Here is a 19,856-nt window from a genome sequence, read left to right on the forward strand (position 1 = left end):
TGACTGTCACGTGAGTTTATTTTTCATTTGTCGTTCTCGTTAAAAACTGCATTTGATCGAGTCTAATGGATCGTCTAGCATTGGTTCTCAGGCTTATACACTATCCAAAATCATCCAAACCGACTTAACCAAAATAAATGGACAGCATTCAATCTGTATTGGGTTTAAATAATCTACCAGAGTTTCCCCTGATCACTTTTCCACCTGTGTTTGAACCTACCGAGCACCCAACGGTTGCTGTTTTGTATGTGCTTCCAGCATCCAAAGAGCATTTTACATCTCAGGACTATCAGTGTCTAAAATATCAAGTATGTATATTATTGACAGTCTTGATGTGATTTTTATTCTGGAAACTGCTGCTGAGTCTGTCGTTGGTTTGTGTGTGGCTTTTATCGATCAATCTGTATTTTAGACATATCTCAAGTTTGCAAAGTATCCTCATACGATTAAAGAACATACCGAGCATAGTTTTTCTCCATCAGGTGCGTTTGGTTACGCGATAGATCTGATCATTTATCTCGTCTAAATTTATTTACGCAACATTAACTCGAACTCATGAATGTTGATACAATAGGTAAACTTCCTGCACTTCTCACTAGCAGCGGTCGTTTGCTAAGCGGTTGTGAAATTATTTCCGAAGTTAAATCAAAGGTACTCAAATCCATTGTTTTTATATCCATCATCATTTAAGCTACTGCGTATTAAACAGCGATATTACACTTGTAGAACGGTCTAGAATCAAATGCTTCAGCAGAGGACAAGGCAAAAATGGATGCCTTTGATTCATTGATTGAATCCCATTTGAGCTTTGGTTTAGTAAGTCGATTCACTGTTTTAGTCGTGGTACTTTTTATATTAAAAACGTCAATTTTTGTCAACTTGAACTGAATAATGTATTAAATAGGATTATGAGCTTTGGTACGAATCAAGTCATTTTGAAAACATCATTGCACCAATCATAGGTGCGTATTATCCATGGCCACTCAACTTTATCTTGCCTCGCATTCAACGATCACAAAAAATTGCATGGATGCTAAGCAGAAAACCAGTATTAAAAGCAGAAGAGGTGGGTTGTTTTTGTTGGGTTTATCAACCATCCTGTTTTAACATGACTGATGTTTAAACCATTTTAATCCGCATTGCTCCTAATTAGATTTATGGGGAGACTAACCAAGCGCTTGGAAACCTTGAATTGGTTCTTGAAAATGGACCGTATCTGTTCGGAGCCACGTAAGTAGCGTATTATCTCCTGCAAAAATGGATAGATTCAACTTAAATACTATCAAGCATTGATCCTGACAATGTTGTTTGTTTCTCGAATATAGCCCAACCTTGGTCGATGCCTCCTTGTTTGCCTATCTGCATATAGTCATGACAATGCTGAAACACTCATCCATGGAAAGCCAACTCACAAAGTATGTGCTGGATCGCAAGAACCTTGTCAAGTATTTACACCAAATCCGGAACGAATGGTAACAATCATTTTATAACCTTTTCAGTATATGCAAATCAAAATTTCAAGAAATCAGCCAAGAGCTGTGGCTGACATTGTAAACTCCTTTGTAAACCAGGTATGGAAGCTACAACGAAAATTCCCTCTAGCAAGTCATTTTTCTTAATCGTGCTATTAAATGATTTTTTTCGCACATATATCTGGTTGAACAGACATGTTTACAACTCATGTCAGTTTGAGTCTCGTGAAAAATTATATAAATGAAGACGAGTTTTATAAACTTCAAATCGTCACTTACAGAGCTACAAGCAGCGCAATGCCACAGATGACTCCAACGGCCACGTGAATGAGTGTTCCAAACAGTTTTCCCCATATCAAATACGCAAAGCTGCTCCAATATGTAGCAAACCATGATAGACCAAATAAAATCCAAACGCTCATACGAGCAGGAATGAGTGCGATAGGTGACAACATTTCTTGAAATGTGCAAGACAGCTTGTTACGTTCTTTGAGTGGCAGCAACACACCGATCGAGTTATTCAGCTGAAAAAAATGTTGAATGAATACAAAACAAAATATGATACGCATGCTCATATTTATGGCATTGGAAACAATCAATCCAACTGTGCCCATCTGTACTATGGATATCAGAATATATGATGTTGAAACAAACACTGCCCAAAACCAAAGCATGTAATAGGATTGGCGACGCACAGCTGCTTCCTCGCCGACACCTTGAAAAAACGCTTCTAAAATACCATTGATCCCCATAATTGGCACGTAGATACAATACACACCAAGAACAAACGAAGTTGTTGGATCAAACTTGTTGTAGAGTTGAAGCAGAATATGTGTATAATTGGGTGCCAAAAATACAAAAAACCCGCCCAATATAATGTGTAGCTGGATGACCGATTGGAGATATTCAAAACTTTCACAAAGTGTTTTTGAAATATCAGCAGCTACAGTTGATAGATTCAGCAAGTTAGATTGCAGCAACCGTGTCATATGAGGATTACTTTGAAAATCAATACAGATTCAACCATTTCAAGATCTTTTACCTGATGGATTTGTGAGATTTTTTGAAAAGAAAGCTCTGCTAGCTTCTTCAATTGGCTGAAAAACAATTCTGGCAACCAGTGATCCTGACATCAAGCATCAGTATACAAGTAGTGAAAGTCGATGGGTAAGATGGTAGAATAACTATTTAAACACGTCACTCACCCAAATCAGATACAAGACGGTATGTGCCCTGGCTAGCATTTCCAACACCTGTGGCTACAAGAACCAGTCTGTCACCAACAGTGAGTAGGTGCTTGACAACTCCTTGAAAGAAAAAAGTCATGGCAATATTTGCGTAGTATGGATCCAAAAACACCCTAAAGAAGTGCAATAGCGATCATGGTGTAACAGTAAGTTAAAACACGAAACAATAAGCAGAATGAACAAATTACACGCTTTCATTGGTGGAAAGCTTACTTTGGAGATCCCTGATTGATGCCGACCATTCGCAAGGTTCTGAAAGGCATCAGTCTAGTATAGTGTGCATAGGATGTGTAACCCACAAGCAAAACAGATGCAAATACAATCTGGGCACATGCATGAGCCCAGACTCCATCGACAACCGAAATCGTATTATCCTTGCTTGATCTAGTCAGAAATAGGAATAAAACCATTGTGGTAAGACACTGAAGTAGGAATGCTGCACCTTCTGTTTTGACTCTTTCAGCATATAATAGACCGCGCTGTAATAAAATAAAACTAGGCTCTGCAATGAGTTCGATGAGTGCAGCGACTAAATACATATATTTGGCTACAGATATGCTCGCACCAAATAAAAACCAATTTGCAGAGTCGTAGAGAATGCAACCACCCACAAACATCGACGCTCCAATCAAAGGAATAACGGACATGTTGAATGCCAGTTGGTTTTGAATCCCATCGTCAGTTGAATGTTGGAGATGGACAGAATCGAGTTTCTTGGATTGATTCTTGTGGATAATGGATTCCGTTGAAGTGTTTCTTAACAATGCCATGCGAATACTCTCTCTTGATAAAAACAGCACAGTAGCCATTAAAAGATCAAGCTTATCCACTATTCCAATCATTTCTACGGGAGAACGACGGATAAGAAACATATTCATGGAAAAGGTCATTCCTCTGCTCAAAAGCTGCTGCACCAACATATATCTGACTCCTTTAAAGGTTGAATTAAGCGATTTACTAATAGAGTCTGATTTTAAACCAACTTCATCATTGGTTTCTGTCCGAGTAACTACATTCTGTCTTGGAAAATCCTTGTCCAAGTGCAATGGCTTTGTAGACTTTCTAGAACGCTTCATGTATTCTACTCGAGTTGGTGTCAAGTTGCGATTTTACAAACTTGGTCAATTACTTTTGAACCATCTGCACAATCATGCTAATCGAGGTTAATCATTGATTTTATACATTGTGTTGGTCATCAATGAGTGCTAATTCATCTTGTGTTGATGTAATTCGACTCTACAATAGGAACTGGAATCTCAAGTTGAACAACTAACTCTGCGTATGTAACTCGTCTATAAACTCGAGTGTTTGTATATCAAACTGTTTATTAAATATTAACCTGCTCGGATATTGTAGGTTTGAGTTCAACCCAACTGGATTCAAAACTATTGACTGATAGAGCATTGGCACATGAAAAACTGGGCCACATGGACAAAGCATTCGCTGATCTGCGAGCTGCACTCTCAGATGGTACGGACAATCCCGAAGCAAAACAGGCTTTAGAGAGGGTTTTGATGTGCATTCAGGAACGGCAGGCACAGAGCACAGACTCGCTCTATGACCTTGTTCGTATTGCAACTAGTAAAACAGACATTTTATCAAAGCGAATCAACGCTGCAAGAAATCTAGCATCGCTTTCTCACGAAGCCAAAGTGTGCATGCATATTGTTCAGGACAACTTGTTTGAACAACTTGTTGATGCTGTTTCTAATGAGCCTGATCCTGTCCTATCTCGTGATTATGATGAATCCATCGATCCATCACTTCGTCTTCTCCTTCTGCACACCATCAGTAATGTCACTGCCATTCCCGATGCATCGGCTATTGCCTCGAACTGCTTTTTGCGAGGTAATGGCGGTGGTTTAGAATCATTTATGGGATCTGAAAGTCCTTTGTGCACTCGTATTGCAACCGATTGTGTTATATCTACTATCACGTTTGCAGCAACCTGTAATAAAGCCGAAGATAGGCTTTCTATAGCAAGAGCTACAATTGCTCTCAAGGCTATCGCTGCAAGATGCGGACTAAAATACAGCGCTTCCGTTCAAAAAACATCGCTGGTCGCGTTAATCAAGGCATCTGCCAACCAAGATCTGGTGTTGGCCATTTTCACTTTGCCCGAGTTTGCCCTTGTTCTTCAGCATGTTGCAAATGAAGACGAAAGCTTTAGAATGTCTGTTTCTGCTCTTCTTGCTCGCTGCTTTGAGCATATCTCACCCTCGATCGAAGTCACTGTTTTAAATGCATTCAGCAAAACCATTACTGCTTGCTTGAATTCAAGTTTGTCGGCAGAAATATCGTGTGGACTATTGGCTCTTGCTGCAGTTTTTGATGCTCGTCCTAAATTTGGCGGTGAACTGTTTAAAAAAACTAATCTTTTAACTACCATTGTTGATCTCGAAGTAAATGCGACTGCGGAAACCAATCTGCATATTTGCAAGGCCCTCGTGAGTGCATGCAATGACTCGTCTACGCGCCAGGTCATTTCCAGCCAATGTGTTTCTCTTTTACTAAACTATCATCGCCAAACCAGCCATGTCGAGTTACGTGCTGCATCTTCGTTGGCTTTGATCAAGCTTATGTATATCAACAAGTCTGTTCAAGAAGAGCTTCTAAAAAGCGATAAAATACTCGACTTTTTTGCACAAATACTCAAAGATGAAACCAAATCCAGTCTGCGATGTCGGGAAATGGCAATCGAGGCATTTTCATACCTTTCCGCTATTCCAAATATTAAAGAGAAGCTTTCCACCAATACTGAGATACTCAAGCTGTTGAGTAGCCGTAGTATAGTGGATCAGGGTCGTGCTATTCAGTACGGCATTGCAACCATTTTGGCAAACATCACAGCATACCGCAAGCAACTTACTGCCGAGCAAAAACATGCGCAAAAGCTACACGAGTTGGCCAATGCACAAGCAAAGCAACCTACGCAAAATATATCCAACAATGATCCATTGGATGAAGATACTGCAGTTGCTGCGCGGGTCAAGCGAGTTGCTACTGCTGGAACACTTAATACATTGGGCACACTTTCAGGCTCAGATAGCATCAATGTACGTGATGCTGTGTCCCAAACTTATCTTTCGATTGCAACAGATCAAAGTATACGTGGATTGGTGATTCAACAAGGAGGGTGTCGTTCCTTGATTGAACTGGCAACATTAGGATCCGATACAGGAAAAACCAATGCTGCCCAGGCTCTTGCAAAAATTGCCATTACGAGTGATCCCAACCTTGCGTTCAAAGGGCAGATGGTGTTTGAACTAGTACGTCCCTTGCTTATTCTTTGCAAAGGATCGTCGCAACTCTGCCAATTTGAGGCATTAATGGCCTTGACCAACATTGCAAGTGTTGGGGATGAAGTACGAGCACATATTTTTACCAACAACGGTATAAAAATAATGGAGGAACTTCAGTTTGCTGATCACATTGCGGTTCGTCGAGCAGCAACCGAATCCCTATGCAACATGATGTATTACTATAAAGTGATGGAAATGTATACTGACTTTGGTAGCTCACCGCGTCTCAAGATCATGGTTGCGTTGTCGGATTCAGAAGATTTTGCTACACGTCGAGCTGCCTCGGGAGCTATTGCAGTGCTTTCAAGTGATGAAAAGGCAGTGAATAGCATCGTAAAACAGAATCGAGTATTTGAAATTCTGGTAGATTTGGCCAAGGAAGAAAGTCCAGAGTTGAAGCATCGTGCGATAGAGTCCATAAAAAACATAGCCATGACTAGCAAGGAAAATGCGCAGATGTTTATAAATGCAGGTGTAGTGCAAATTCTGACACAACTTGCAAAGGGAAATGACCCGAGTATTGCTGAAGCGGCCGTTTACGCTTTGAAATATGTGGTATAACTTTCGATCATGTAAAAAATCTACATTGGGATATATGAATACTAGAAAGGCCAAGGGGAACATGGCTTGATTTTAACCATCTCTAATGTGAATTTTAATGAATGCGTTCTTTTTGATTTACTGAACATGGGTAGTGTAATTGAACAAATAAATCTGTTTTTGAAAACAAATTCATTATTACCAGTCATACCATTTAAAGGGTTGTGAGTAAAACCAGTCATACATTTGATGTGAAATACTGTCAGCATATTGATAATTTGGAACTGTCCAACTAGGTTAGTCACCAAAGTTTGAAACGCCAGTTTGTTCACACCTTTTCCAAATCCCACCAACGGCATATATTCAACTCCGACACATATCTACGCTTTTGCATAACGTATCCTATGAATTCTAACGAAGAAGAAGATGTTCATGGTATGATACAACAGACTATTCAATAGTGTTCAACTCATTTTCATATCCTATATATCCAAAACATAGATATGCTTGGCAGCCATCCAATTGGAGGGGTGTTTAGCGAGGAACCTGTACTGCCTTTGTATATTATAATGTTGGATATTTAGATGCAGGGTGTTTCATTCGATATCAGCCAGCCATAGATGTATCTACTTGGTAGATGGAGATGCGAGATAATAGTTTACACCCCTCGACCATCAAACATTTAAATTTGTCGAGCCAATACTTGATACCCGAATCCAATCTTACTCGACCACTAATGCATCTTTTTAAAACCAATTATCCCTTCGTGTTCATCCATCTATCCATTCATGCTTCTTGATAGCTGCGACATATTGTCGCGTGCCAACATACTTTATGCCCACGCCACTTTGTTTGTTTAAAATGTGCTGCTAGATTTACCAACCAGGCCAGTGTTATTGGGTTACCTGAGGCATGGTGTTTGACCACAAATACTCGATTCATCAGCCTATTTGATGACCAGCTAATCCATCTCATTTTAAAACTTATCAACTAACTCGACAATGACCGTTTCTCTGTTGAATAACCTGGGGTTGACTATAGGTGTTCATGGTCGACATAAATTAAAAAAACACAATGAAGATCAAGCCGATGGTGGATGGATCGAAAAAGAACGTAAACGTATTCAAGCATACGATTATCTTTGTCATATTGGTGAAGCTAAAGAGTATGTCATGTTGCCTTGTAGTTTGGAAAAATTTCAATATTTAGCAAGTTGCGTAGCAATAAGTAAATCTAACTTAGCATACATGTATTTGAAGATGGATCGAGGCTTGCATTGGACAGATTATTCCTCCTATTGATCAGCTGGAAGAATATCTTCGTAACGGTGTTGTGCTGGCTCATTTAGCAAAGGCATTTGAGCCCAATGCGGTCAAGCGTATTTTTGAGGTAATACCATGTTATTGTTTCATATTCTGTAGACTATGCAGACTGCAGGGTCAGCAGAGCTGATGTACTGTAAACGTATCGTGTTGGACGTGTCGATTTACTAAAACTTTGCATTACATTCGAATAACAGGATACATCCAAGTTGCAATTCAAGCACTCTGATAATATCAACTATCTTTTCACGGCAATGCACAATGTTGGACTTCCAGATGTGTTTTTTTTCGAACTTACTGACTTGTATGATAAAAAGAACATTCCCAAAGTGATTTACTGTATCCATGCGCTTAGGTAACTATAGATTGAAATCAACGGTGTTTTTAGTAGGTGGATGAGTCTTTTATTTAGTTTTAACTTTGCGTTTTGGCAGTCATCTTCTTGCCAAGAAAGGATTAACTCCTCATATCAAGAATCTTGTTGGAAAGCTTGAATTTACAGGTATGGCTGTATGGTTAGATCAGATCTATAACTAATGTAGACACTAACAGTTTCTTATTGTATCTCTAGACGAAGTTTTACATGCCACAGCACAAGGTTTAGAAGATGCAGCCGTTTCCATGCCTGCCTTTGGAAACATTCAAAGCGCTCTTGCTGCCGAGTTAGAAGAAGAGATATCTCCTGAAGAAAGTAGGTCAAGGATTGCACTTGTTATAGTTTTTTAAATTGATAAGCATGTAGTAATTCTCGGTACTGTTATTTATTTGAAATTGGCGTTTATTATAGTCCGAAGACAGTTTTTGGAGAGTCACGAAAAGGACATTATTAAAGTACAAGCTATTGCTCGAAGAAGAGCTGCTCGTAAAGCGCATGTTAAACGTCTTGCTCATTTCTCTGCGCATGAAAAAGATGCTGTACGTATTCAAGCGGCATGGAAAGGCAAGGTGCAGCGTCGTGAGTACATGCAACAGCTGCAGCACTACAAAAGCCACGAATCACTTTTTGTCAAGGTATGAGTAACTTTATGCTAAATTGGTTTTCCGGGTATTGTGTTGTGATTTACGCCATGCTCAACTCCTGATGATGCTAGTTACAAGCTCGTCGTAAAGGCAAATTGGCGCGTCAAAGTTATTTGGAACGTCTAAAGTTTCTCAATGCCAATGTGGAATCAGCAATTAAAATTCAAGCATGGTTCAAAGGAAATCAAGCCAGACGCCAGTTTCTTGCACTTTGTAAGAATCATAAGCAGCTCAACTATTTTGTAGTATTTAATCATGTGGCTAAATCATCTATTATTGTAGTGCATGGCAAAAATGGCACTGATCCCAAAACACTTCAATCGTATATTCATCTTCTTGATGATGGCGTCAACGATTTTGACGAAGAGCTAGGTAACCTATATTTTATTGCTATTACATTTAGCCATCAATTGCAACTGCTCTATACTGATTAATGTTTATAAATACTTTTGACTAATGGTCAGAGCTCCAAAAGCTACGTCGTCAGGTGATTAAAGGAATCCGTGAGAATCTCCAAGCTGAACAAGAAGTGACTGAGCTTGATATGAAGATTGCTCTCCTTGTCAAAAACCGGATTTCGCTTGAAGAAGTGATTCACTATACCTCAAAAAAAATGCGTCAAGCACTTGCTGCTGAACATGTTTCTCAAGAAAAGGAATCAACTTGGACTCTCAAGGGAAATGATAAGGAAACCAAAGATCGTAGGCGTCGATACGAGCAACTCTTTTATCTGCTGCAGACCCAACCTACGTACCTTTCAAGACTGATGTTTACCATGAACAAAAAGCACGGTGCAAGTGTAACCAAGTTCCTTGAGCAAGTTGTTCTCACATTATATGGTTACGCACAAAATACTCGTGAGGAGTACCTGTTTCTAAACCTAATCGATGTACGTTAGATATGTATTTTCCTCACGGTGTACCTTAATTTCTTTAAATTACTGATCGATTTACACTTTAATTTTTGTTTTGGCACGAATAGTCTGCTATTGGGGTTGAGCTGAACGATATTAACAAACTAGAAGAATTTTGGCGCGACAATCCATTCTTTATCAAACTGGTTCTTCAATACACTCGGTATAGTTTTATTGTTGGATTGACTTGATGGGTAAACCGTTTAATGTACCAACATTCTCTATTTTTTGGTATGATGCATTTAGTGGTGCCAAGGAACGCCAATTTCTGCGTGAGCTGCTGCAACCTGTTTTAAGCATTGTTTTAAACGACAATCAACTTGAACTTGAAAGTGATCCCATTGCAGTATGTAGATTTTATCTGGTTGAAAAGTGTGATGGATTGCACAGCACTCAAGTTATTGTGTGTATATAGATTTACAAGGCACAAATTCGTGAGGAGGAATCTCGAACTGGTGAAAAATCCAGCAAGCCATACGATGTGACTGCTCAGCAGGCTAGCCAGGATGTTGACGTAAAGGAAGCTCAGATTAAAGGTAAGATTGGGATTCTGAAGCAAGTTTGAGCGCACATGGATTGCTCATCTGGTTTACACTTGTCAAACTAGTGTTGTCCAAACAGAAAAGCATTACGGATAAATTTCTTACTGCAATCATTGGATCTCTCAAGAAAATGCCATTTGGTATTCGTTATATTGCCATGAAGATGCGCGAGCATATGAAGGTCGGTTATGTTACTGCTTGGCATAATTTCAGTTGTTTATTTCAACAATGTAAACTAACTTTGCACATGCATTCAACAGAAAAAATTCCCTGGTGAAGAAAATGAAGAGGAAATCAACAAGATTGTTGGAAGCTTGATATACTACCGTTACATGAATCCCGCCATTGTGTAAGTTTTTGTTTGAATTTTAAAATAGATGGTACAATGTCGTTGCATACTGAAATGAGTTCTTGATTGCTTTTACAGTGCCCCTGAAGCATTTGACGTTATTGATGTAGCCATCTCTGTTACGCAGAGAAAGAATCTTGCCGAGGTATGTTGATTATATTTGCCAGTCGAGTCAATAGGTTTATGGTGATTTTTAACACCAATCCACATTTTTACAGATTGCAAAAACTCTGCATCAGATTTCGCTTAATAGAAGTATTGCTACCACTGAAAGCGATTACAACACCCAATTGAGTGCTTACATTAAAGTCTCAGGCAAGCGCTTTGCAAACTTTCTTCGCGAAGCTGTGACAGTAGTTTCAGCAGAAGAGCATTTTAACATGGATGAGTTTGTTGAGCTCAGTCGTCAAGAAAAAGCCATCATTTATATCAGTCCAGATGAAGTCATTCAAGTCCATCACAACATTATTGACAATATCGACAGCTTAACTACGACTAAAGATGACCCACTTCGTATTATTTTGAACGATTTAGGTCCTGTTCCCCCTGCCGATGTGGGTGCTAAAGGGCCTGGCACAGAAATCACTTTGTCTTTGACCAATCGGTTTGCTAAAACCGAAGATGAAAAAGAAGCCAAACTGCGACTTCTTATCAACGAAACAAAACGCTTGATTCTTGCAGTGATTCGCATCAATGTGGGTAAAAGTTTGTTGGATATTCTGGAAGCTGCATCAACAGAGCAACAAGAGCAGCAGTTTGCAGAATATCTCAAGCAGGAATCAGCCAAAGGTTCGCGTAGTTCTACATGTTCAAGTATGCTCAAGGGCAGTGATAATGCAATCAACAACAGTTCTCCAGCAACTAATTCTCCAAACACTCCAGAGTCGCATACCGTCAATGACAAACTGTCTAATGCCAATATTGTTGGTATTTTAAAAAACGCGGATGGGTCAGCTATGACGTTTTCACAGCTTAAAGTCAAAGCTCTTGAGAATATGGCACAGATTGAAATGGCTGGCCAGGCACAAAAGGCAGATGGCTATCAAACCATGTTGAACTCGATTGTTGCTGATATGCTGAACAAGCAACGCCAGCGTGCTCAACGACGTCGTGAAGCCCAGTCATTACAGACCACGCTCACCAATTTGGATGAAAAATCCAAGTTTTTAGCTGACCAGAACAAGAGCTATCATGATTATATTGATGCATGCATGAGCCAACTGTCCAACAAAAAAGGGTAGGTGATTGAGTTGGATATGCAGTCATGAGTGGATTGGATCCTCACTGTTGAACCTTATTTATGATACAGAAAGCCAAAAAAGGCACCGCTGTTCAGCAAGCAGTATTACCATCTACGCGATCTAAAAAAGGAAGGCAAGGTTCCTCAGTTTGGGTCGTACAAGTATTCTGCTGCTGAACTGCACAAAAAGGGCGTGCTCATTTCAATTGACGACTACAGTCCTAAACAGTAAGTAGACAACTGACACGTTTATAGTATGCTTTGTGGGTGTACTCATTTTCTGTTATCCATCATGTAGATACGGCCAAATTTCCCTTATTCTTTCTTCGGACGAGGCTGGAGTATTTAATGTCGAAGCATCTTTCCTGGGGGTTAAGCTGCCAGAAAAGATGGAACTTAGACTAGAGGATCTGCTGCAAGACCAGTACAACAAGGTGGATGTGGTAACACTATTTGACATGGCCAAGGTCAATCTCAATCTGCTAATTTTCTTGATCAACAAAAAGTAAGTTTTCATTTGAATGTCGAGTGGTTGAAGATATACTTACTTTTGGTTGGAACACATTGATGATAGGTTTTACGTTTAATTTATATTTTGAAGTTTCAACTATTTTCAATCTTTGAGAATGCCGCCATGTGTGGTGCAGTTTATCTATGCGCTCTACCTTGGGGCTATCCAAATCTATTTCTGAAATCAGCATCTATTGCACTTTCAAATAAATGTTTTGCCAAAAACAAATCATGATCAAGCTCAGTTTAGGTTTACTTGACAAGTTGAATGGAATACTGACTAATATGTCAAGCCAATTAGAGTTGGAGATGAACCCCAGAGATTGAAGGAGTAATAATAATGCTAGGACAATTTTTTATTCATTTGAAGCATTCAATAAAAAATTTAGTGAGCAGCAGCATCGCGACCGGCAATGTAAAGTACAAGGTCAATGACACGGTGAGAGTAACCGTACTCGTTATCGTACCATGCAACAAGCTTGACAAAGGTATCGTTAAGAGCAATGCCAGCCTTGACGTCAAAGATGGAGCTGCGAGTGTCAGAGATGAAGTCGGACGAGACAGCCTCCTCGGTGGTGTAGCCAAGAATGCCCTTGAGATCACCATCAGCGTGTTTCTTGATGGTAGCGACAATCTCTTCGTACTTGGCAGGCTTGGCAAGCTTGACAGTCAAATCAACGACAGAGACATCGGGAGTGGAGACACGGAAAGCCATACCAGTGATCTTGCCATTGAGACTAGGAAGAACCTTGCCAACAGCCTTGGCAGCACCAGTGGAGGCAGGAATGATGTTCTGACTGGCACCACGACCAGCACGCCAGTCCTTACCAGAAGGACCATCGACAGTTTTCTGGGTAGCAGTAACAGAGTGAACAGTGGTCATGAGACCCTCGACAATACCGTACTCGGCATCGATGACCTTGGCGAGAGGAGCAAGACAGTTGGTGGTGCACGAAGCATTGGACAAGACCTTGATGGATGGATCATACTTTTCCTGGTTGACACCTAGCAGATTGAAAACCATTCAGATCTGGAATGAATCAAGACACTGAGACAAGATCAAAACATACCCATGACAAACATAGGAGCATCATTGGAAGGAGCAGAGATGATGACCTTTTTAGCACCACCAGCAAAGTGAGCAGAAGCCTTCTCAGTAGTGGTAAAGACACCAGTGGACTCGACAACGTAGTCGGCCTTGGCAACACCCCATGGGATCTCTTTGGGATCCTTGCAGGCAGAGATGGAGACTGCCTGACCATTGACAACGAGTTTGCCATCTTTAGCCTCGACTTGACCCTTGAAGCGACCGTGAGTAGAGTCGAACTTCAAAAGGTAAACCTAGTTGATAGTAACATGGGTTAGGGCTACTTGGACTGACAGATGATCACAATGCATTGATTGTAACCAATAATTTCACCGCACAGATCAGAAACAACAAGTTGAAGCTAGGGTTGAAAAGAAAGCAACCAACTGCTCTTGAAGTGCAACTCATTGCTGACATTCATAGATCATGAGAGATGCAGACAAGTGATGTGCAGACAAGGGAGATCAGACAAGGGTGTTTGGATACATGGAAAGATCAGTCAAGATACGATTATAATACATACCATGTAGTCCAGGTCGATGAAAGGATCGTTGATGTGAGTGACCTGAACAAGAGAAGACTTTTCAAGCGAAGCACGGAAGACTAGACGTCCAATACGACCGAAACCATTGATACCGACTTGAACGACCATTGCGATGTTGGGTAATAATAGAATTGTGAGCGAGTTGGAAAGAATGGAATTTGTTGGATTGACAGTTGATTGCTGCTGCCCGCACACAACCCTGAATGCTTCAGCCACATTATTGATGCTTGTTTCTGTTGTTGATGGATTAGCCAGAATGCATTTAGACTCTAGAATTAGATCTAATCTTGAATGTTATTCTTGGTGTTCTAATTCTTATCATTCTTAAATTCCTTGTCAATAAACTCGACTTTGTAATCATCTTCATTTATACACTACTATGCTTTACGCTCTGCTCATCATCAGCAAGGCTGGTGGTCTGATATACAACAAAGATTACGGTACTGGTTTATCTAAACTCACCATCAATGAATATCTGGTATTGGCTGGAACCGTTCATGGGTAAGACTGTCTTGTTCCAATCAAACCTATAAACACCTGGATACCAGAATCACACCAATAACTCGGTTCATCCTCTGTCTAGTGTTCATGCTATTACCTCTCAGCTATCCCCTGTTCATGGATCCTCTGGCTTTGAACTGCTAGAATCTGAAGCTCTTAAAATGTACTGCCATCAAACTCAGACAGGTATGGTCTTCAATGCAAACTCGGTCTATTCATGTATTACTCCTGTCATTGATCGTCTCTTCATGATGGAAACTATATAATATATTCTGACATTTGAACACCTTTGAATGTTATAATGCAGGTATCAAGATTGTCATCATCACAGATGCGGCTCATACCCAGTACGAACCCGTTTGCCGTAGAATATATGAACTGTATGCTGATTATGCTATGAAAAACCCATTCCATACACCGGAAATGCCTATTCGAGCTGATCTGTTTGACCTGAGCATGTCTAAATTAATAAAAACAATTAATGCATAATCTTGCCTTGTCAAATAAACTCTAAACTATGATTCCTCAAAAATAGTTGCTGTAGTAATGTTTTGAATTTTATTTGCTTGGAATATGCGTGTATTCCAATACACTCCTACCATGATGGCCTGTGCGATTCGGCCAGCAAAAACGGTGCTAAACACCAGATCTGCGATGTAATTTTAGATGGATCGTCCGTGACTTCAAATCCGGGCATACCTGCCTATTAAACAGAAATATAAATGCATAACCATCAAAATTCAATGCCATGAAATCCCTTTTAAACATACATTGCACTGACCTGTTGCATTAAAGCCTGCTGTTTCCGTCGAGTCTCTTCCATCCTTCGAAATACTCCTGCGTCAAATTTACGCAGCTCCTGTACAAATATAGCCTCCTTATCTTTGATTTCCTTTTCAGTGATTTTTCCAATAATCTCTTGTGCGTCAAGCTCTCGTCGTTTATTCTCCTGCATCTCAATATACTTTGCTCGCTCTTCTAACAATGCCCGTTCTGTTTCACTCTATATGTCATATTGTAGAATTGAAATACAGACACGCCATGTTGTATGGGATCATAGCAGTGAATTAGATATTCAGATTGATTCCTTGCTCCAAAAAAACTACAAATATAAAAGAATGCCTACTTGTTTATAACGTAAATCATTCACAAGATCTTGAAATTTAGAATAGGGTGGATACTTTTCAGACCCATTTTGATGCTGATTGGAATAGCCATTTTGATGCTGATTGGAATAGCCATTTTGATATGATTGACCTGGTTGGTCCTGTTGCGCAGGTTGTTGGCCAAACTGTTGAAAAAACGAGTCAAGACCGGGTAGATTAAGGTGCTGATTGCTAGCTTGTCCTTGCGTAGAATACAATTGTGGTTGCTGAAACTGCTGATTTAGAAATGTACGTCGCACATCCTCGACCATGTTTGGAGTAAAGGCACCCAATCCCAAATCAACAGTGTTGGATTGAGGTTGTGATGGAGGACTCGGCTGGGATTGAGTCGGTACACTAATGGTAGAAAGCATTGACAGCAACGATGTCACTGTATGTTCCTGTTTTGATGGCTCCATGCTTAATAACTACTAAAATTCAAGACTCGAGTCTATCCTCAGTTTGAATGCAATAGTCTGATAACCTGATGATAAACTGAAACAAACTTTTAGAACTTGAACTACTATTCTGTCCAAATGCCACTATTATTCATCCACTCTTTGATCGGACCCGACTTTGACAATAGTTGTACTGGTGTTTTTACTCTATTCACAAGTGTATCAACTAATGATTAATACAAACGACATGAGAACCAAATATAAAATATTTATATTTCAACGGTCGATTCCATCATATTTTCAAAACATTCTGATAACACAAACAAGCAACTGTTGCGACACTGGAAACGTGAATTATCCATTCGTAAAATTGTACGATTGTTTCAGACTAATGTGGACTCTAAATAAAACACCGAAACCTTGGTGTCGGAACAAGACAAAATGAGTGACGTTATTTATATTGAATCGCAAGGGACAGCAGACTGTTCAACAAGTCAAATTGTCACCTCGATATATGAGATACAATCAATAAACGTCCCTGCTATTCGAATCAACAGACAAATAATGTACCGACATTTGAAAAATAGGAAATCTGACCACACTTTTGTGATCGAGTTTAAATACATGATATACATTGATAGTTGCTGGAAATCTCTCATTTTATTTTATATATCCATTTTCATCCCCTTGTTGGTAGCCTTGGTTGCAGGGTAATTTCAAATCGTTTGGATAAATTACTCCAATGGGATATCGGGCTCAACCCATGCAAATTGTCGCTTGTCAACCCGTGGACTTAAACTTTGCCTTTTAACTGATTCATTCGAGACTGCATCGATACACACGAGCGTGTCTTCACTTGTAAAGTCCATGTGTTCGTCAGTAGGTTTTAGTGCATCAGATACAACGCCTGCTGCATCCGTATTGGCTAGAGAGTCGTCACAAACTGCAAGATTGATTTCCTCCAGATCCACACATTCTTCAATGAGGGGCTTACAAACGGTTGCAATTTCGCCAACGGGCTCATGCTCTTTTAGCGTAGTATGTGCAAGCTGATTCATCAAGCATACACTAGAACATTGCTGTTCAACTGGTTCGATTTTTACGTGCATATCGTGAGATGTGTCAATCTCGGACGAGTTCCGAGCATCAGAATCACAAATCTCTTGAATCAATACTCGGGAAGGTGAGCAACCAATTATAGACTCGCTCAAATCAATGTTTTGATGCTTGTTTTCTAAAATTGGAAGACTGCATTCCACTGGGTAGATACTTTCCTCAATGGTCTGCTCAACCTCCTCAAGTATATTAGCCGAGTGATCAATCAACACAGGAGTTGCAACTTGGTCAGACATTTGATCATTCATCTCGTCAGTATGATTGTGAACTACAGTTGTAATTGTAGGAACAGTATCTTCAGTGGAAGATGTATCATCAATTATATTGAGCATGTCATCTCGCATTTTTTCCAAAAGTGGTGGAAAAGAAGGATCAGACGTTTCGGGTCCGTATGCTTCGAGCCTTTTTTGCTGGCCACGGAGTTTCATTTGTTGCATTGCTGTTCAATAGACAAATGTATAATTTAGCAGATTTTTAGGATGAAATGATAATTGGCTTAGCTTGGTGGGCAGTATACCTTCAAAGTTGCGGTTTTGGGCTTCGATTTCTTCTTGACGCTGCCTTTCGCGCTCAGCACGCTCGGCATCTACACCTCCAATAGCCCTAAAGCAATAACCATGTGTTGGTAAATTCTTAAACAAACCATTCCTTGAGTAGATATCAGTCATCCACAAAGCAGACTATACCAGGCTTCAGTTGAAAGACGCTCCTTGGCAAACACCGGGCGATCATCTAAATATGTTAGACTCTTGCATCGGGAAATCATGGTACGACGATAGCTTTGGATGGATCGAATAACTGGGTTTGCCATAAGATTAAGCACAGCCTGTAGGATAGTTGTACATGAACAATTAGTTTTGTTTCTATTTTTAAAGCAATGCACGCTCGGACTGACAAATAAAAAATAAACTTGCCAGGTTAGGCATCTGTTCCAAAATATCCACAATGGCTACATCTTCCAGCTTATTATTGCTTAAATCTAAAACACTACCATGATTTGCAGGTCAATTCAAACGCTTTGTTATTCAAATCCACAACGTATACATTCATTGAAAGCAGTTATGGATGGTAATAAATACATACGTCAACGAAGGACAATGAGCCAAAATCTCAATGTTTTGAGCGCTTTGTAAAAAGTTGTGTGACACTTGAAGGGTTTTTAATGCACGTAGCATATCAAGATTGGATAGATTTTTAATCAGATTGTTGGATAGATTCAAAGTGTCGAGTCTTTGCAACTGGTCAAGATTCTCAATGCAATCGATGCAGTTTTGTTGTAAAAATCTAATTGAAATCAAACATAATTCAGGTTATAGAAGCCAAATCGTGTTTGGACTGTATAATTACAAAAAAGTGATGAGCACTTACAGACATCGAAGTTCGGTAAGCTTATCTGTATGTAAACAAGGTAAAATTCAGCAAGACATGAAAAAATCAGTATACTAGAGATACTCTTCTGAAATGACAAATACAATGCTGAGCTGCGTTACCGATATTTTCAATTTTTCCAATGCCATTTCCTTCTAACCATAGACTTTTGAGACCATAGTAGGCATTTAGATTCTCGATTTTAGCGAATCCTAGATTAAAGATCAAGAAAATATAAAATTGAAACAAGGATATGAGCAGAATTAGTACCGCGAATGCACGAATGGAAATCCAAAACATTAAATACCTTTAAAGTGCAAGTAAATGATATCATTAAGCTCTGGTGTCTGATAAAGTTTTTGTTCCTTGCATAACTGTTTGAGATAGCGAGGGGTCATGAGAGTATTTCTGAGTAAGCAGTTGGATGAACAGAGGCATAGTATTATGGTTTGATAGCATAATTAGTTGACATGGTAAATTTTATGGCTATTCACATTAAACCAAGAGTCTACAATACAGCAGACGACGGTTGGTTGAAAACATACCCCTGCTCGTCAATCTCTTTAGCATCTTTACGCAACCGCCTAGAAGCAAGGGCAGCATTGAGGGATTGGTGCTCACTGAGCATTTTCAAAAGTCGAGGTAAGTCAAATTAGCCTACTGGCGGAGTTTCGGGGCTACGGCTGAAGACAGGACATGAGAATCAAGTACTCGCGTAAATCTAATTAACCACTTTTGTGTGGTCGGATTTATTTGTCGCTTCTGCAACTCGCACCGCCAAACTCAGTGCCTTTTTAGAACTTGAGAGATTTTAAGAGCAGGCTTACAATATTGTGGATTGCAAGTTCGCGTCGCCATTAAAAATGAGATGAAAGGTTTCGCATGCATCCCAGATTCGTGCATAATGCAGCAGTGCAGTCAAACATACACGGAAAGCATTTGGATGCTGATATACGATCTTTTGGACAAGCAGCGAAATGAGTTGTTTCTTGAGACTGACCATCTCGATTTATTCAATGAATTGTCTGCTCTCACAACTGCATCACCATCTTTATTAATGGTGTCAGATCTTGGATTTTGCAGTTGCTAACAGCTCCTCGCATGATCCTGCAATATCACTTGTGATAAATGATAAAATATTACTGTTCAAGCCTTGGCATTGTGCTCACAACTTTGATAATAGTTGTACTGGTGTTTTTACTCTATTCACAAGTGTATCAACTAATGATTAATACAAACG

At 39.7% G+C, this 19,856-nt stretch overlaps 8 protein-coding genes across 8 annotated transcripts; 4 read left to right on the forward strand and 4 right to left on the reverse strand.

The window, feature by feature from the left end:
• The first annotated feature begins 77 nt into the window (after positions 1-77).
• On the forward strand, positions 78-1,730 carry BATDEDRAFT_35918 (uncharacterized protein). Its single transcript, XM_006681655.1, has 8 exons — positions 78-308; positions 413-482; positions 575-651; positions 727-816; positions 905-1,066; positions 1,154-1,230; positions 1,326-1,472; positions 1,572-1,730. The coding sequence occupies exons 1-8, from the start codon at positions 138-140 to the stop codon at positions 1,600-1,602; spliced, it is 825 nt and encodes a 274-aa protein (XP_006681718.1). The 5' UTR covers positions 78-137; the 3' UTR covers positions 1,603-1,730.
• Positions 1,731-1,747: 17 nt separating this feature from the next.
• BATDEDRAFT_27371 (glycolipid translocation protein) lies at positions 1,748-3,795 on the reverse strand (the record flags this gene model as incomplete). The annotated part of the gene is made up of 4 exons (XM_006681602.1): positions 1,748-2,415; positions 2,515-2,598; positions 2,678-2,832; positions 2,933-3,795. The coding sequence occupies 4 exons, from the start codon at positions 3,793-3,795 to the stop codon at positions 1,748-1,750; spliced, it is 1,770 nt and encodes a 589-aa protein (XP_006681665.1).
• A 351-nt stretch (positions 3,796-4,146) lies between these two features.
• BATDEDRAFT_91372 (uncharacterized protein) lies at positions 4,147-6,744 on the forward strand (the record flags this gene model as incomplete). The annotated part of the gene is made up of 1 exon (XM_006681698.1): positions 4,147-6,744. One exon carries the CDS (start codon positions 4,147-4,149, stop codon positions 6,580-6,582), a length of 2,436 nt encoding a protein of 811 aa, XP_006681761.1. The 3' UTR covers positions 6,583-6,744.
• A 168-nt stretch (positions 6,745-6,912) lies between these two features.
• On the forward strand, positions 6,913-12,680 carry BATDEDRAFT_91373 (uncharacterized protein). The gene is made up of 20 exons (XM_006681699.1): positions 6,913-6,996; positions 7,603-7,726; positions 7,821-7,950; positions 8,081-8,238; positions 8,318-8,385; positions 8,455-8,574; positions 8,671-8,894; positions 8,975-9,116; positions 9,186-9,275; positions 9,368-9,792; positions 9,885-9,979; positions 10,063-10,162; positions 10,232-10,352; positions 10,424-10,539; positions 10,619-10,707; positions 10,786-10,852; positions 10,926-11,944; positions 12,017-12,175; positions 12,246-12,452; positions 12,522-12,680. Exons 1-20 carry the CDS (start codon positions 6,966-6,968, stop codon positions 12,532-12,534), a joined length of 3,498 nt encoding a protein of 1,165 aa, XP_006681762.1. The 5' UTR covers positions 6,913-6,965; the 3' UTR covers positions 12,535-12,680.
• Positions 12,681-12,781: 101 nt separating this feature from the next.
• BATDEDRAFT_20632 (uncharacterized protein) lies at positions 12,782-14,222 on the reverse strand. The gene is made up of 3 exons (XM_006681561.1): positions 14,068-14,222; positions 13,528-13,798; positions 12,782-13,462 (listed from the first exon to the last, which is right to left on the reverse strand). The coding sequence occupies exons 1-3, from the start codon at positions 14,194-14,196 to the stop codon at positions 12,843-12,845; spliced, it is 1,020 nt and encodes a 339-aa protein (XP_006681624.1). The 5' UTR covers positions 14,197-14,222; the 3' UTR covers positions 12,782-12,842.
• A 245-nt stretch (positions 14,223-14,467) lies between these two features.
• On the forward strand, positions 14,468-15,078 carry BATDEDRAFT_13852 (TRAPP subunit TRS23; the record flags this gene model as incomplete). The annotated part of the gene is made up of 3 exons (XM_006681537.1): positions 14,468-14,589; positions 14,672-14,775; positions 14,897-15,078. The coding sequence occupies 3 exons, from the start codon at positions 14,468-14,470 to the stop codon at positions 15,076-15,078; spliced, it is 408 nt and encodes a 135-aa protein (XP_006681600.1).
• A 106-nt stretch (positions 15,079-15,184) lies between these two features.
• Positions 15,185-16,153, reverse strand: BATDEDRAFT_27376 (uncharacterized protein; the record flags this gene model as incomplete). Its single annotated transcript, XM_006681603.1, has 3 exons — positions 15,185-15,292; positions 15,371-15,592; positions 15,716-16,153. 3 exons carry the CDS (start codon positions 16,151-16,153, stop codon positions 15,185-15,187), a joined length of 768 nt encoding a protein of 255 aa, XP_006681666.1.
• Positions 16,154-16,766: 613 nt separating this feature from the next.
• On the reverse strand, positions 16,767-19,244 carry BATDEDRAFT_91375 (uncharacterized protein; the record flags this gene model as incomplete). Its single annotated transcript, XM_006681748.1, has 9 exons — positions 16,767-17,687; positions 17,766-17,851; positions 17,935-18,074; positions 18,163-18,235; positions 18,332-18,532; positions 18,617-18,641; positions 18,739-18,828; positions 18,924-19,024; positions 19,162-19,244. 9 exons carry the CDS (start codon positions 19,242-19,244, stop codon positions 16,867-16,869), a joined length of 1,620 nt encoding a protein of 539 aa, XP_006681811.1. The 3' UTR covers positions 16,767-16,866.
• Between the last annotated feature and the right edge of the window lie 612 nt (positions 19,245-19,856).

The sequence above is a fragment of the Batrachochytrium dendrobatidis genome, assembly GCF_000203795.2.
Source record: "Batrachochytrium dendrobatidis JAM81 unplaced genomic scaffold BATDEscaffold_13, whole genome shotgun sequence".
Taxonomy (NCBI): domain Eukaryota; kingdom Fungi; phylum Chytridiomycota; class Chytridiomycetes; order Rhizophydiales; genus Batrachochytrium; species Batrachochytrium dendrobatidis.